General features: G+C 34.3%; 1 protein-coding gene across 9 annotated transcripts in view; it reads right to left on the bottom strand.

Moving 5' to 3' along the window:
* The window catches only part of Dscam3 (Down syndrome cell adhesion molecule 3), a 2,377,722-nt gene that overhangs the window by 29,704 nt on the left and 2,329,556 nt on the right, over positions 1 to 18,462 (bottom strand). For 8 of the 9 annotated variants that reach the window (XR_011333174.1, XR_011333173.1, XR_011333172.1 and 5 more), the window contains exons 33-34: positions 16,180 to 16,364; positions 10,530 to 10,733 (exon numbers count right to left, since the gene is read on the bottom strand). Coding sequence is in view for 6 of the 9 variants with exons in the window: in XM_069831322.1 (XP_069687423.1) it covers positions 10,530 to 10,733; positions 16,180 to 16,364 (389 nt within the window). In the remaining 3 variants the exon portion in view is untranslated. The remainder of the gene's footprint in view (positions 1 to 10,529; positions 10,734 to 16,179; positions 16,365 to 18,462) is intronic. The other variant, XM_069831323.1, reaches the window with a different exon arrangement.

The following is an 18,462-nucleotide window of genomic DNA, read 5'->3' on the forward strand; positions in this document are numbered from 1 at the left end:
CTCTATACACAAAAAGAATGAAAAAGTTCCACATACGCAAATTTCCGCAAACGAAGCATTTCAGAGCTAGATAGCTGTTTCCTTATCTAGTATCCCTCAGAATAGAATGTGATCCTCCTACTGCACAAAAACTTTTGAACTCCTAGAAGCATTTTTAACCAAACCGCAGAGGTTCTTTTTAATTATTTTATTTTTTATAACATGAGCAAGTCTGTAGGCATTTGCTTGATGCAGAGTGCCATGACTTGTTATTATTGACAGATAAAAGAAAAGGAATATTATTTTTAAATTCCAAGATATGGCAGGAATGCAAAATAAAAGGTACAAATATGTTACAGGTTGCACCATCCCAGAACTTACCACGGAGAAATGGCTGCTAACAAATTCCATCTATCCATCCATCCAACCCACCTACTACTATTTGTTTTTATTGTTTGTGTATTCCGATTTTATGTCCTGTGCCGTGGCGTCATGGTCTAGGACATCCTACCTAAGACTCGCGTTATGGAATGCGAGCTGGTTCGAGTCCTCATGGGGGAAGAAATTTTCTTATGAAATTTCGGCTAGTGTATGAGACCGGTGCCCACCCAGCATCGTGATGCGCTTGGGGAGCTACAATAGGTAGCGAAATCCGGTTGCGAAAGCCAGCTATAACGGCTGGGGGGGATCATCATGCTAACCACACAATACCTCCATTCTGCTTGGATGATCGTCCAACTCTGCTTCAGCATGTGAGCGTGAGGCCAGCAGCCGGCTGGTCGGTCTAGGGCCTTCACGGGCTGTAGTGCCAAGGATTATTATTATTCCGATTTTATTCTATTTTTATTTTAATTTTCTCTCCGTGAAAAATAATCTGCCTTCTTCTCATAGGCTTGGAGTTGCTTTCTTGTATCCAATATGGACCTGATAAAAGCATCTCTCTTTTCACCACACACTGTAGCTCAAGCATCACAATCGTCACCAGTCTCTCGACCAATTGTGTGTAGCTGGGAAGCAAGGAATGTTTTTTTTTGCCAGAAAATTTTTGATCATACTCTGCAAATCTTCAGTACTGGTACTTAGATAACGGAGGCTCTGGTATAATGAATTTCATAAGAAGAGAAAGACAAAATATGGTTCTTGCTGCTCATTCAGTTCTCAAATTTATTAAACATTAATACATGCTCAGTTTTTTCTTACATGTATCATTTTATTCTATTTGTATTTTCTATTTATCTGTATTAATAACTGTATTTATAAGCCTGTCTCTCTTCAGTAAATAAACTGCACAACTGTACTTCATTTAATTCTTCCTCACTCTTCTTATGTTTCAAGGTGTTTTCCACTCCATCCCTGGAGGTATTTCAGTAGTGCTTGGCCCTTTCTTCTGAATTACATGTCTAAAAAATTTCTGTTGTTCATTCAATGTGCTCAGAAAGCATACAGTTATCCTCTGACTGTTGATCTCAAAACTGGAATCGTGGGTAATATTCCTTTACTTTTTAAACCATTTTTCTTTCTAGGCTTGAGGCTTTTACTTTTTCACTGATGACATATTTTCTGATAAATGTAATGCTTTTATAATAAGTATCAAGCTCTCAGTATTTTGAAAAAGTATTTTTTTCTAATACCAATTTTCAGAAGCAGAATGTATTGTTTAAGTGGCTTTATTTTCCTAGCAAGTACTTCTATCCATTAACATTGACGTTTGATTGCCCGGTATTTGAAAGAAGTTTTCATTCTATATACACTGCTTTTATATATTATTATGATGTACCGAAGTACATATGATATTTCCATGCAGAAATTCTGCGTCATCATGATGAAGGATGGGTGGAGCAGAGAAAAATTCTCTCCAGCACCGGGATTTAAACCCGGGTCTTCAGCTCTACGTTCTGACGCTCTATCCACTGAGCCACACCAGATTCCCATTCCGATGCCGGATTGAATGCTTTCAGTTCAAGCTCCACCACCTCTTGGGTTCCCTCCAGTGGCCAACCCTCAAGCACTGTGTCACAGATGTGACAGTGGCACAATGTCCAACACATTAATGTGCAGAGGTGCACTCATTACGAGTGACTGAGTGGCTGGGATCCGACGGAATGAGCGCCGTCTTAAATCACAAAGTGATTATTTTCGCATATCATATATTAATACGATGTACCGAAGTACATATGATATTTCCATTCAGAAATTCTGCGTCATCATATGATGAAGGATGGGTGGAACGGAGTGGATACAGCATCAGCACGTAGAGCTGAAGATCCAGGTTCAAATCCTGGTGCCAGAGAGAATTTTTCTGCGCTCCACCCATCCTTTATCATACACTGCTTTTACACAAGGACGTTGCAAAGAATTGGTTTCATCATTACCATAGAAGAAGAAGATGTGTCCACTACAGTTTGGGATAACAGTTTTCAAAATGTGTTCTTGTTGCAGATCTGAACCACTATGGGAGACTTTAGTAATAGCCATTTTATTTTCTTGTCTTATATATTAATTTCTCCAGACTGCTTTCATTTTCTGATCCTGGGGTACTGTATATGTTCTGTCTTGATCACTGATATTATTGTAATAATAAGACCTGACAGTAAATATATTGGGTACTTTTGTGATATTTTATCAGAATATGTTTTGCTCCAATAATATAATATATTATCTGGTAATTTTCCCTAGTTTGACTGGCAGCGACAATAATACTCTATTATCATCACAGCATTCATCTATTACAAATTTAAATTTCGTAGGAAGTCAGTGCATTTAATATCCTGCATGTAAGTATTGTTGTTATGTTGTTCTGAGAAGTGAAATTCGAAGTCAATTTTATTGTAGTAAAAAAAATATAACCCATACAGAACCAGTTAGTGGGAAAGGAACTGACCACCCTACCCCTATCTCCTGGCCTAGTTGCCTTAATGGTGACATTTATGAGGTTCAGACCTGTCTTCAGACAGTTGACTAAACAAACAAACAAAGAGAACCAGTTGTATGTAGTAAATAAATATGAATCATATATCTTGATTACACAACTTTTAACACTACATCACTTCGGAATATGTATTATATATCTTTCTCATTTTAAATTCTATCGTACCTGGTTAACATGTTTTGATCTGTTATTGATCTTCTTCAGAACTGGCTGTTGTTGGTCTTGGCACCTTTTCTTTTTGTTTCCTGTGGGGGTGTGTTTGTGTAGTGTCAATTTCAGAACACACACACTCTTTGACTCCACATTACACTACACAAACACCCCCATAGGAAACAAAACAAAAGGCGCCAAGACCAACAACAGCCAGTTCAGAAGAAGGTCAATAACAGACTGAAACATGTTAACCAGATACAATATGATTTAACATGAGAAAGACATATGAAGAGCCCACTGCAAGAATGATGGATGTCACTTTCTTTTCGAAAATGAACCAAGACTGTCAATGCATAGCTTAAGACATATAGAATGTACATAGAGAGTTATATGGCATTAACACTGATAGTCATTGTCCAGTAATGATCGGAAAATCACAGTTAAGCTTTGAGCGCTAAGCATTTCAAACTTTCAATTGGTTTTCCTGAAAAATGTATTCCAAATGACATCCATCATTCTTGCAGTGGACTCTTCATATAATACATATTCCGAAATATTAATCACTAAAATCATGATTTTAATTTGATTCTGATCTATAGATCGAGTCAATATGCCTATTTTAGATTTAAAATATAAATTTCTACAGAAAATACTCCTATTAAAAACATTTAACTTCGTTTGTCAATGTGGAGCTTGCTTTTGTACAAGAAGAATGATTTACGACTTCATTGAGAAACGTTCATTTAATGTTTTGTGCATTGACTGCTCATATTTTAAATATAAACTTCATATTATCATTCTGGGTTCTTTGATAGTCTAAGCGATTGAAAAGCTCAATTTTACAAATTTTTAGCAAAAAGTCTTGCAGTGATTCTCGCGAGGTTAATGAAAAGTTTCTTTGCAGATGCAGCATGACAATTTGTCGCGAACATTCTTTTTTGGAACTAGTTTCATATCCCCCTGTGAAAACTCAGCTGATAATAATAATACAGTACACAAAATTTTAAATAGTACTAATAATGTAAATTGTATACAATTTTAATAATGGCCCCCCCCCTCCCTTTGTCAAAATTCTGTGTATATGCCACTGGCCAAATGTATCATGTTTGAAATAATATTATCACAAAAGGTTTTTATACAAGGGTTTAAAACATTGTTCTGAAACGAGGAATTTTTGGTCATCTTCGTCAATAAATTCCTTAGCTTTGAGATAGAACCACAGGAACAGTACAGTAACATCTTATTTTTGTACATCTTGATTACACACTTTTAACATCGCATGACTTGGTAAATTTGTTATAATATAAACAATTTCCTGTGTTAAATGAAACTATTATGGTATTTTACCTGAGTTACCACCGAGAGTGGTTTCAAATTTGAAGGAAATTATTCATTTGTTCCGTATGTTTTCACTAAAGTACGCATCTTTTTCCGTGAAAACTGAATAGAAACTTATCCTTTCTTCTTCTTGTTTGATTGCTTTTGTTCACTAACACTCATTTTGCAACAATATTACGATACAAAAGAAGTTGTAATGTGTACAAAAATCATTAAAGCAAATAGGTTACTGTAAATGGCACAGACATTCTCTAGTATGTAGTAAAACTGAAAGTGTTGCTCGGTAACAGCACATAGCCCATTATATCCGGAAACAATGATGTTCCTTGAGGCTGACGATATTTTTAGATACGATTTGAACACATTTTCAGGTCCCATATTACTTGGACCGGTATAATAACAATTATTTCACGGCACACTTTAAGACAAACAAGTGAAAATCGATATTTTTTCAGTTGGCCCATTGTATATTTAAACTCTTGATTTAACTACATATAAATTAATTATTCTAAATTGTACGCAATTGATTTCGTACATAGTAATTCGTTTTTGTAAGTAGTCATTTTTTTAATTGTTGAACATTCAAGGTAAGTAACTAGTTTTATCAACAAAATTCCTGATTAAATTTACTACGGTAGTCCTTTGTAATAGTCTCAGTTCTGAACATTATGTAGCTTCAAAATACCACTACATAATCCAGAGAAAAATAGTTGAACTTTTAAGGTAAATAACCAGTTTATCAACATAATCCCCGATCAATTAAATAACTTGTAATATATCTATTGCGTATTTTAACTACTTTATTATGCTCTTTTTTAACATGGACATTACGACGAAGTGAAGGGAAATGACTGCAAGCATTTGAAATGTAGATATGGAGAAGAATGGAGCATGTGAAATGGACAGACAAAATAAGAACTGAAGCTGTGCTAGAAAGAGTGGGTGAAGAAAGAATAATACTGGAACTGATCAGAAAGAGAGAAAAAAAAAATGGTGACTGGCTAAGAAGAAATTGCCACCTGAAGGATGCACTAAAAGGAATGGTGAACGGGGAAAAAATTCGAAGCAAAAGAAGATATCAGATGAATATGCATTAAGATATATGGATCATATGTGGAGACTAAAAGGAAGGCAGAAAATATGAAAGCTTGAAGAATGCTGGGTTTTCAGTGAAAGACCTGACCTTGGGCAGAAAACTATAAATAAATGAATTTTGACTTTTAATTGTACATTCAATGGAAACTGAATTCAGGTTTTTCAAAAATGTTTTAAGATCATTTATGGAGAAATGATGATGTCTTTCCTGTAGGTTGTACTAATTATCTAGAACAGAAACATCACACTTGATAAATTTTAGACTCTAACGAAATAAGATGTAGCCAACAATGTTTAACTTTTGATGTTTTTTCATAGGTGAACAATTAACTGGTCATTCCTTTATTTAACTGCTGTGTATATTTCATTTTGTATCTTACAATAGAATGCTGGCGGTATAACATATCTTTGAAAAATATTGGAGTGCAAGAGGTCAAATGACTTTATTGTCAAACGCCTGGCATTAGAAAACAACAACATATTTCATTCTGTTTGGAATTAAATTTGAAATCAAAGTTGTAGGTCGGCCTTTCAAAGTAGCACTAAACTTATCACAGTAACGATGAAAGAATATATAATATATATATAATATATAATAATATATATTATCACAGTAAGTTCTAGCACAAATGATGTCTCTTCTATAATCACATTTACTAACACTAATTGATATTGGTGTCCTAGAAGAGATATGCGCTATAATACACTCATAACAAACAAATAGTACTGATGCGGTTTATACGAATAGTTCATGCCAACAATCACAAGATGATACAATATACAGGGTGTTAAAAAAACAGATCTAATATTTTAAGAGGTGGTAGAATTCATCAAAACAAGTAAAAAATGTTCAATAAACATGTGTCCTAAAATTAATATCTTTCGAGATATTGGAACTTAACTTGTTCATAACAGATGCTCGATGTGACTTTCATTCTTCATGATACATCCGACGTCTTAGGGAACCATGCAACCTTTGAAACACCCCTGTTTGGTCTCTGATGTGTTGACAGTCGTTGAAGACACTCTCCTGTAGTATTTGAATGTCTTCAACGGGTGTTGCATATACTAAGGCCTTAAGTCTTCCCATAACCAAAAGTCCAAGAGGTTAAGATTTGGGGAATAAGCAGGCCAGACAACCCATCGAAGATTAAATACCTGTGTTATATGTTGTGACTCGGTTATGAAAATCAGCATACATCACATTTATTTCGTAGTCTTTGATAATACACCACTTCCTCCAGAATGACAGACAATTGGTTTGCTAAGAGACGCCGATACTGAGAACTAGTTAATCTACGGGTAGAATGTGTGGCCCTTAACTGTCAAAAATATACGAATTTTAAAGTACGTTTTCCGTAAAAATTACTAATTTTAGGACTCATGTTTATTGGACTTTTTTTCTTGTTGTGATGCGTACTAACCACCCCTCAAAATATTATATCCTTTCCCTTTAACACCCTGTATCCAGGTGGGGTCAGTGATCACTGCCGAGAGCTTAAAGGCACAGTTGGCTGAAACAATTCAGCAAAGAATTACAGTGGCCAATATCTGTAATGAATAGTTGGCTAATACTGTTTTTATCAGCAGTGCTAAGCTAGCTAGGTTAAAGCATGCATTTTACTTTCTTAACGACGAGAAAATTATAACAAAATATACAACATTTACTCAGACTAAATTAATTTCCAAGACGTTTTTGTGAACTCTAGACATTTGCCTGTGATTTTATTAATTATTTGGGAGTACAGTTTATTTAATTTATGTTTATGTTTTAATAGTCTCATTAATAAACCGTGTGTAATTTTTATATGAGACTTATGCAGAGTTGGGACAGAAAACGTTACTAATAAACCATGCATAAGCTATGAATGTATATGTAACTATATACGGGAATTGCTTTGCAGTAGTTATATACACGAAACCCCTTGTTTAAGCATTGTATATAGAGAAAAATGGCAGCCTCTCTAACAGCTGTTCATAGTGATTGTCATTTTATGATGATGTTTGCATTGTAACCAAGAAGAACAAACCAAAGAGCAGAAAATAATTAGAATAATATGCTACTACAGCAACTCTTTGACCAAAATATAGCATGGTACCGGTAATTGATCAGGCCCAGTTGTATTATCGATACTTAGCGCAGCACACTAACATGCTCTATCAGATGCAATAGAGAACCTCAGTTATTCTATTACCTTTCGTAATGAAGTAATCACGAAACTATGACGTAGCTGTGTAACAGTTGTATTGTTATACACGACGTATGTAGTGATTATTAGTAAGGAATTTACACACGACTTATAAACGAGCTATTCATTGTGTAAGTATAAAACAGTTAAACGTCTGCATAAGAGTTTCTATTAGTAAAACCGAAGTATATAATAATGCTAAAGAAGAATATTCTTAAATTGAGCAGTCACAGATCATTTCGAAGTACTCTCTCAGTGTTTACCTGGAGAAACTAATAGAATTACAACATCCAAAGCAAGAATGAAACTGAGGACCAACATGCTACAAGTCAAAAAAGTATTCATGGCCTCTAGACTTAGAAGCAGGTATGAAAGCAAGCCAGTGGGCGAACAACAACAGTAAATACCTTCTCTACACAACTTATTCAGCACTGAGCTTCTATAATCTTTTCGCTGTTAGGATAATTCTACAATAAACAATAGCCATGACTAAAATAAGGCTTGATTGGCCACAGCTTGGCACCAATGATTCTCAGTATGTGATCCCGCCCACCCTATAACCATTTCCTGTGTCTCATCAAAGTAGGCCTAACCTCACTAGTATGCATCTGTTTGCTTAGGAAACAGTTTCTATTTAATTAAACTTTCGTTTATGGTCAATAGCTGTCGGACTAGCACATTATTCCTCTCATCTATTTAACTACACTGAGGATGCCATAATACCACGTGCTTACACAGACAACAAGGTCAAGTGATGCCAGCCTGTTACAAGAAAAGACTATCTCGATGTTACTCTTTGTATTCATCAGTTTCGTTGGGAAATTCTTAGTAAATAACAAATATAAAAGTATCCTTTCTTTTACATAACGTTATAATATGAGTCAAGTTATATGAGTATGTTCAGAGCCTTCTTTACTTACAAGCCGGAGCCATACGTCGGCAACACTGTAATTAACTGTCACCCGGAGGCCTACCATACAGGACACGTGTTTGTGCTAATGCCGATTTTCAATGTAAATTAATGTTACAATATAAGTGTGTGTCGATGGAATTATGTTCGCGGTCGTACCAAACGTTCATTGTTGATGTATTATAAACTAAATGCGTGTTAGTAATAAAAAACAAGACAATAAATGAAAATAAAATGGTTGCAGTCTTTGGCAATTTTTACGGTTATTGATGACAAAGTAGCCTAATTGACTATTCTACTAAATATTAAATATTGTATAACTACATTTTTATGTCTTATTTGTGGTTTGTGTGTATCAGAATTCTAGTCAAATTGTTGGGTCTCGCCTGCTATATCAATAAAGTTACGCCATTGGTTTTCAAATTCATTGTAAACAGTTGTTTTGTGATCCCATAAATGTTGCAGTTTTGTTGGAGATTCGGAATGCCTGCTATACGTCAGAACTACCTATAATTTGTAGATGCATATGATCACTTTGTTGGTTTTCAAGGTTTGTTTATTAATATTATTTATTTTGTAATCAATTAGGTATAAATATGTTTCTTTTCACTTCGTATTTACAGGATTTAAAGTTCACTGAGTTTACACTAATTGACACATACATGTACTTAATAGATAATATTGCGTTTTGTTACTATTGTGTTGAAGGTATGTTTTTTCATTTTTTCATAGATTTTTTTTACTTGGCTTAACTGTAGTTACATCCTCATACTTTTATTATAATAGGTATGTAAATAGTTTCTTCTGTTTACATTTTATTTTAGGCCTATTTGCATAATTTACATTCTTAGCTTGTTTTCTGTATTTATATTTATTTAAAATTATATTTTAAAAAGTTTATAACAAATAATTTAGGATAACAGTATTGTTATGGTGACTGGCCAGGTTCAAACTAAAACTGGCTTCCTGGGCATCTGAAATATTTATAGAAAAGCACGACATAATCACATGAAATTAAAATGCATATTATGATATCCTACACGTTTCACATCAGAGGTGAAACAACATTAAGCGGCAAAACATTGTCAATTTACTAGCCACAAATTTGTTAACTGAATGGAACTTAAGAATATTGCGTAGGAACTTACGTCTTTATTGCATTATTGATTTTATTATTTTCGGTGCAAGGAATATCTTTTTTATTTATTTATTTACCTTCGTACTATCAATAAAAACGTTTTTTTATTATTATTTTCAGTGGCAGCCTTTGTATGTAAGTAGCCTACTTACGCCGTATTCTGATGTATAGCTAATTGATTGCAATAAAACATTATTTTCGAACCCGTAATAATTTACATCACTACTCTGAATCTTGATCTTACCTTTGTGCATGAAGTAATATTGAAACAATATGCGTTACGTATAACGAAAGCAATGAGCAAACACAATATCACTTTAAAATCTCCCGCCTCCACTCTGTGCTGCCAAAGCTACCATGCTCCGGCTTGTAACTAAAGAAGGCTCTGGTATGTTTCATCGTATTTACATGGGTAAAATTCAAATTTTCTTTTAAAATAATACAGGGTTATGGCACTTAAATACAGAACTATATTTTCCTGTGTTCGTGTGTGTGTTTCAACTAGTAGCCAATCACAGGTATGACAGCCATGTGCTTGCGTGTACATTAGGATTATTCTAACAGCGAAAAGATTATAGTCTGCAGGAGAGGTAAGACAGCAGTTTAATAACTCTCAATTTTTTTTTTTCCTCTAACTGAATGGCTAAATTTTTCTGCAGGATTTATTTGTCTCTGTAATTACAAATTCATTCTTTAAAAAGGCAAAAAATATTAGTCTCCCATATAGGCAAAAGTGTTTGATTGAAAATTATATTAAAAAGCAAAAGCAATCAGGGCTTATGGGAACAAAATACATACCATCAGAGGAGGCAATATGGCGGGAATGTTTTTTGCTGGCTCTTCCAGGAGGCATGTGATCCTGATGAATACCACTGTCATTTTCAGAATGGCCAAATGTCTTGAACTGAACAGTGTAGTCTAGTGTTGCAGTATTTAGCTCTCTAGTGGCTGGTGCTGCTGCCATAGCAAATGTGGCATAGGGGCTCATCTCATAGATCTCTGCTACAAACACACAATTGACCTCTATCAAATTAACTTCCTATATATATGTATATAGATTGTTGCAGTTCTTTCTTATTTATATAAATCAACTGCAGTATTTTCTTAAATTTCAGTATTTGTGCGGCTGTATGAACAGAGCTGTATAAAAGACAGCCAAGACAGAGACAATTAAAAAATTTTGTGAGGTTCCATCAGCTTTCATGTTGTTGTTATATGGTTCTGAGTGCTGGGCCCTGACAAATAAAAAAAAGAAAAAGAGAGAGAGAGAAAGATCAAGAAGGTAATAGAAACAATTCACATTCAGTTTTTACGATGAATTTCAGGTTTTAAACAAAATGACTGCACACAAAATGGGCATCAGGAAATAATTAACAATAAGAACTTTAATCAATAGACAAAAAACTTCATTACATTAATTTTCTCCATCAAGTGTAGAAGATGGTGAAAGAGAGATATTTGCAGAACAAATAAATATTATAATTCTAAAGGATAGGATTTGAAAAAAAAGAGAGAAAAGAAAAGAGATGAGACGTCTGTAGGGGAGTGAGAAAATCAATGTTTACTCCATGAAATCAGAGTTATTTCTCTTTTTTTTTTTTCAATATAATGGAGGCACTTGACTTGCATCATTGACCAAAGCGTCTCCATTAGTTTTCACCTCATGTCAATGTAATTTCTTGTCACAAAGTATTAGGGTCTGCAAAACAATAAACACTTTTAAAAGTAGCTTAAAGCTACTAATTCCTAGCAACTCATTCTAATATACTGATGTTAATGGTCGCTGACTACATGGTAATTTCGTTCTTTAGACATTCATCCTGACAACACTGATTATTCACAATTTTTCTCATTAATTCCTTCCTATTATCTAGCATTATTTGAAATATATTAAAACTATTATATTAGTTTAATTTTGTTACACACTTCATATTTCATTGTTTAATTAATAATTCATAGTATTTTACTGTTTCTTTCATAAGTTTACTCTTAATAGACACTTACATCAAACTCAATTTGTTGTGATCTTTGTAGCTTGTAAGTTCATTCATACGTGTGTATACTTTTCGCTGGTTGAGTGGAAGTAAAGGCCTTATGACAACTAAACCAGGAGATAATGAGGTAGGGTAACCAGTTCCTTTCCTCAGCCATTGCATACATCGCTGACTAATAACATATTACACAAATCAGACTTCAAATGTATACAAACAATTGTTCCTCCTCTAACACATATTGTCAAGAGAGATGCATTGCCTGATAATAGATGTATAGTGAGGGACATAATTTTTGAGTGGGCGAAAATGTTTCAAGATCTGTAGGACAGTTCATAAGAAGCTACGATTTTAATTACTTCTCAGTACAGACTGTAATACTTAAACAGAAAAGTGAAGTGAATACCTCGTCAACATATGAACCAAAACTTTCGGCTTGAAGCATATGCAATGTGGCATTCTTTGACTCGGAAAATACACGAGTCGCTCAACTATTATGTCCCTCATTATATAGTGAGGATCACATAAGAGCAGTTCCTAAAAGGCTAATTTGGCTGTCTCTTCAGTGTTGCCAACTAATACCAGATATCACCAAAGAGGGAAAAATCACAATGCCATGTTCGATGATGATGATGATGATGATGATGATAATGATATAGTATCAACAATAACGATGTTTTGCTTATTTACTTATTTACCACATCCCACCTTTATATTGGGAGGTGTTTTCTAAATTAGTTCAATAATTTGTGAAAGAGTAGGCCTATATTTTCGTCCTGAATCTCTCGCACATTATGTTGGTAATTAGTAGATGAATATGATCTAATATTAAAATCTATTTTGTCTGACAACATGAAATTCATTGCTTTGACTATATAGTTTACGATTCAAGAGACCTAACCTAAAAATGTATTTTGTTTGATCACGTGAAATAATTCGTACAAACTCCGAAAACTGAATGCCATTTTGAAATATATGCTTAAGAATACTTACTCCTAATAATTTTGATATTCTAGTTATAATTGCTGTCTCTGTGCGCATAATTCCTTCTTCATTACCATCTACTTTCAGTTCATTGTAGCCTATATATGAACTTTAGATTCCTGAAGGGTACTCTGAATGACACATACTTTCTTTGTTCGAGGAGTCACTGCCATGTTATTTCCTCTCTTTGGTATTATTGTAATAAAAATCTAAGCACCAAAGAAATGAATTAAAGTGTCAAATGGCATTTCTATCAATTACCCAAGTGCATGTATCACACCGTATATTTATTTACACTTATCCGACTATAATCTTGAATTGTAACCACTATGCAACACATAAAATAATTAATACTAATATTAATTAACTATTAGTAAGTTCAAATTTCACTAGCTTCCAGTAATCAGCTCAGAAATCTAGAACAATCAGGATTTTTATAAAATTTCACTACTGTCAATGGCTGTTACTGCTGCCAACATAATAGTTAGAAAATCACCACTAGTTGTAGTATTTCTCAGTACTGAAATTCGAAACGAAGCTGGCAAAAGAAAATTCAACCTTGAAACTAGAAAATCACCATAATCCACTAGCATATGCAGTAATGGGGGGAAAATGGTTAGGTTTCACCCTTAAGGTATTAAGTATGTTGATCCGGACTATACATATGAGCCAAAACCTCAATCAGAGGTACTTAGGAGAATATTTTAATTTATCTTTTTATTTTAGGTTAACGAGCTTTCAACTGCAGAAATGATTCAGCATTGATATTCTATGCGGGTGGAAAATGGTCAATGGATTTTCCCTGGACCACTCTGTAAGGGACAAGATAAATCTATAAAATGGTACCTACAGCTCTGTTTCCTTCCCGGAGAAAGCCATACTCAGAATATTATTGACCTTGGCCAAGTTAAATCTCGGAGCAAACAGGTTATGCAGTAGTGACTACACTATCGAGAATGATTCAAATTCATATAATATACACGCTAAAATATTAAAACCATTTTTTTTTTAATTTGATAAAAAGTTAAAACTTGTTAAAATAAACTAACAACTTTTAATTATGCACTGTGCTAAATATGAAAACTCAAAAGTGGTACTATACCTTTTCAGTATGGTGTCCGCCTTCCTCAAACAGCCTACTCTGAGAATGGCAGACACCATACCATAATTAAAAGTAGTTAATTCATTTTAATCAATTTTAACACAAAGCTAGAAGATATTTAAATATCCAACATATACCTGTGCTGGTACAGTACTTTTAAACCCTCCTGCTAGGAAAAATTTTCGTTGAGGTGTTATGCTTTAAGGGGTTAGGTACAGCTTAAAGGAGTAAAATTTTGGAAATATTCAACATTTTTTTCCTCCATTACTCTATCTTGTACAATAATGAAAATTAGTCTGTGTAAAACACTGTCCTTCTGCTATATGATAAACATATTTTTACGATTAAAAAAAAATTATTTATATTTTTTCAAAAATTCAAAGTTCACTGTGCAGTGATGAAGCAGTTCCCTAATAACTCAAAAAGTATCCAACATTGTGATGAAATTTTTTGTGTGTATTTATGCATGTCATATCTACAATATGATGCAAAATCACTTCTCTACCTTTGATAGATTGTCTGATAAAAAATAAATTCATTTTAAAAAATGGTCAAATATCTAACACAAAATTTAAAAAAAAAAATTGTTTATTAAGGAAGGTAGTTGAAAGAGCATGATATTGTAAACATGAGTTTCAGCAATAAAATAAAAGAGAGAGAACATGAAAAAGTTAATAAGTTTATGAGTGATGAGGGAAACGCTTCATCACTGCACAGTGAACTTTGAATTTTGAAAAAAAAAATATAAATATATTTTTTTTAAATCATGAAAATATATATTTTTTCATATAGCAGAAGGACAGTGTTTTACACATACCAATTTTCATTATTGTACAAGATACAGTAATGGAGGAAAAAAAAATGTTGAATATTTCCAAAAAATTTACTGCTGTAAGCTGTACATAACCCCTTAACATAGGGACATTTATCTTTTTTACCATGAATGTTAAAAGAAAGGAGTGTCAAGTAATTAAATTCACATCGATATTACAGTTGGTTTTCTCGATAAAAAAAATCGCAAATTTGAACATGCACACAGAAAAGTACTGGTACTAGTAGTAGTATCACTGGTTCTCGGTGACTTTTTTGGGTTGCTGTGCAATGTTCACTTGAAGGATTTCATATCTGTAGACGATGGTGTTGTGACCTCAGATATTCTTGATTTAGATGACATCACAAAAAATCATGCCAAGTTGAGGAAGAAGGGGTGAAGAAGAGGAACCAGTTCAATTTGTTTCCAAGTGACAGAAAGCCCTTGCAGCGATGACAGAGATAAGACTATTTACCAGTGCTTGTTCTGATTATATGTCAGTTAGCGTAAATTCATATTTAAATCGAGTTGAAAATGTGATTATTCACTGGCACACGGCAAACAATTATAAATGATTTTTTTCGAAAGAATTAAGTACAGTACATATTATGCAAATCTAGTCTTTCAGGTAAAGCTTCCTGTAAAGCAGATTTGAATAATTTCAAGGGAAAAATTGTTCCGGGGCCGGGTATCGATCCCGGGACCTCTGGTTGAACGTACCAGCGTTCTCCCAACTGAGCTACCCGGGAACTCCACCCGACACCGTCTCAACCACAATTCCAAGTCACACAGAGATTGTGTGCACTCGATGTGGGTCTCTGGCATTTCGTCAGCCCACGTGAGTTGTGTGGATATAAAGGGTAAAGTTGAGACGGTGTTGGGTGGAGTTCCCGGGTAGCTCAGTTGGGAGAGCACTGGTACGTTCAACCAGAGGTCCCGGGATCGATACCCGGCCCCGGAACAATTTTTCCCTTGAAATTATTCAAATCTGCTTTACAGGAAGCTTTACCTGAAAGACTAGATTTGCATAATATATACGTCACTGTGTACGTTAACAGAAAACCACAATTCCAAGTCACACAGAGATTGTGTGTACTCGATGTGGGTCTCTGGCATTTCGTCAGCCCACACGAGTTGTGTGGATATAAAGGGAAAAGTTGAGACGGTGTCGGGTGGAGTTCTCGGGTAGCTCAGTTGGGAGAGCACTGGTACGTTCAACCAGAGGTCCCGGGATTGATACCCGACCCCGGAACAATTTTTCCCTTGAAATTATACAGTACCATATTGTAATGTCTTTGACATACAGTAATTGCATAATGGAGTAATATTGTATTACCTTTCATGAATCATGTATTTCAATAAAGAAAATGCTAATAGATACTGTATATAAGTCAAAATTAGTATACCCGCCTAATACACGGTCCCGGTTAATAGGCCTACATGGTTTACACGTGGTCCCTTGAACATTGTTTTATCGGGATTTTACTGTACATTTTTCTTTAATTGTTACTTTACAAATTTCAGTTGATTTGAGTCATATTATTCATTTTATCTACTAACCAGATGCTGTCTCAATATGCTTCACATTATGATGGTGATGCTGACCCTCAGGTTTTGCAGGGGATGACGAGTACACTTGTTGACAATTGCGCTTATTATCCATTTCAGCAGAGCTGCTGCACACACTGTGGCTTTCTGGCATGTTTCGTCCAGGCTTGCTGTATCCCTCTGCCCTCATACACGTCCTGAATCAAAGATACAATTTTATAATTTTCTTGAAATACATGAAATATTTGAAGATGGATCACTTTAGATAACTGAATATCTGTGGGCAAAATAGTTGTAACATGCATTTTTTATAAAAGTAATTTTTCCATGCAGAACGATTATGTGCACCATGGAAAGGGTGTCTATTGAGTTTATATTGGCAAAGCTGATATTCTGTTGGTCACATTTCAGTTGTCAACAGTTGTGTGGTTGCAATCATTCTGTAGCTAGGTCCTCAGTCTGTCATGCAGGTAGTCTGAATCCAAAGTGACACTTTTCGTGGACAAAATCACATTTGGAGTTTTTCTTGAAATTCTCCCACTCTCTCATATTAGACATGACATGACATCACTCTTTCCAATCACAAAATCACTATCATTCCATACCATTCCCAGAACGCCAGCTGGCACACTTAAAAGGTTGTAGATAACTTACAATGTAAACAAATATTAAAACCCTTTTGCACGAGAAAATCCATTGTTCTGTTCATTTTAGGAAATGAACCAATCTTCCGTGTTTTTTACAGTTCAATATATTGTTATAAATGTAGGTTCTACTATTAAAAAAACTAAAATAAAATTCTAGCTGGAATTAAATTTTTTTAATTCGTGTAAAATCTATAATTTGCATGTTAAAACCTTTCTGCTCGGATTATGTGTTTCTTTATGGCATCTCTAACATTATCTTTAAGTTTATTCAGACGATTTTCATATTTTCCTCTGTCATCATGTAAAGCAGCGTTTTTCAACCTTTTTCAACACGTGGTACACTAAAGATGTAATTTAAAATCTCACGGCACACTCATATAATCTAAATCAGTGGTTCTCAACCAGAGGGGAATTTTGAGAGTTTTAAAGGGAATATGTTTACTGAATGTTGACTTGCGGTACATTTGCTGAATGTTGACTCTTGTGGACTCCCTTTTTTACTACTCTTTTCACTTTTATTTTTCCAATATACTACGACCACCTTTACTATTTTCACTTTCTCTCAGCACACCAGCGGATCATTTGTGGCACATCGGTTGAAAATGGTTGATCTAAAGAGGTTTAGCATATTTAATGTTTTCTTGGAGCTTCTGTAAACATCTGGGAATAATTTTATATCATTAAACTCATAGATATTTGATTTAAAATGTCGTTAGATTCGTCTACACTTCCACAGTGTCGAAAGAGTCATAATGTCTTACAGTCATGGCATTCACCAAACATCGCCAAACTTTCTCGAGGGAGTAACATTTGCATCAGTTGTTGTTAAGTCTGCACATTCTGCTTTATGTGTATGAAAAGGAACAAAGTGTATTCGTGGAAAAGAAACATAATCTCATTACTATGTGCCAATACATTCCAAGAAAAGTACAGAGATTTTAATGGAAACTTGAAAATATATTAGGTGATTTTTGCTGTGCTGAAACGAATAAAATAACAAAAGACACTATTCATTTTTAATGTTCAGAAGTAATTATAAAAATTATAATTAATTTTGGTAATTATAGTAATAGTTTATATTGGTACCTTTTGAGTAATATGTAGAAAAAGAAACTTCATAACACAGTCAAAAGTTTGCAACTTAGAATGTAAGCAACTATGGCAACCTTTATGCACGGGAAAACACATTGTTTTGTTATTGTTGTTATCAAATGCTTGGCTCTGGCAATGAAGCCATTAGCTCTCTCACTCTTCAGCATCTCTCTGTGATGGATCCAGCAAGTAGTGTTTCACAGCTTTGAAGATGTTCTTCCACCTCTTTGTTGCACAGGGAACAATTTGGATTTGCATCGATACTTAGGCCCGGTTGCAGAAACGCACATCGAATCAGTCCCTGATCGCCAATCATATTTGATCGGTGTTTCTGCAACCGAGCCTTAATTTGTTTAGATGCTTCGCCAAACAATCATGTTTTCTAATTAATCTAAAGTTTGCTACTGCCCTTTTACAGGGTGTTTGTGGAATGATCTCTGGTTTATTAAAATATTCCATTTTTTGTCCATAGCTTATTTGTGTATAAATTCTGTACATTTGTCTTTATATTTATTTTTAATTAGTCTTTTTATAGACATGGAATTAATTTGGAGCC

The sequence above is a fragment of the Periplaneta americana genome, chromosome 7, assembly GCF_040183065.1.
Source record: "Periplaneta americana isolate PAMFEO1 chromosome 7, P.americana_PAMFEO1_priV1, whole genome shotgun sequence".
Classification (NCBI taxonomy): Eukaryota; Metazoa; Arthropoda; class Insecta; order Blattodea; family Blattidae; genus Periplaneta; species Periplaneta americana.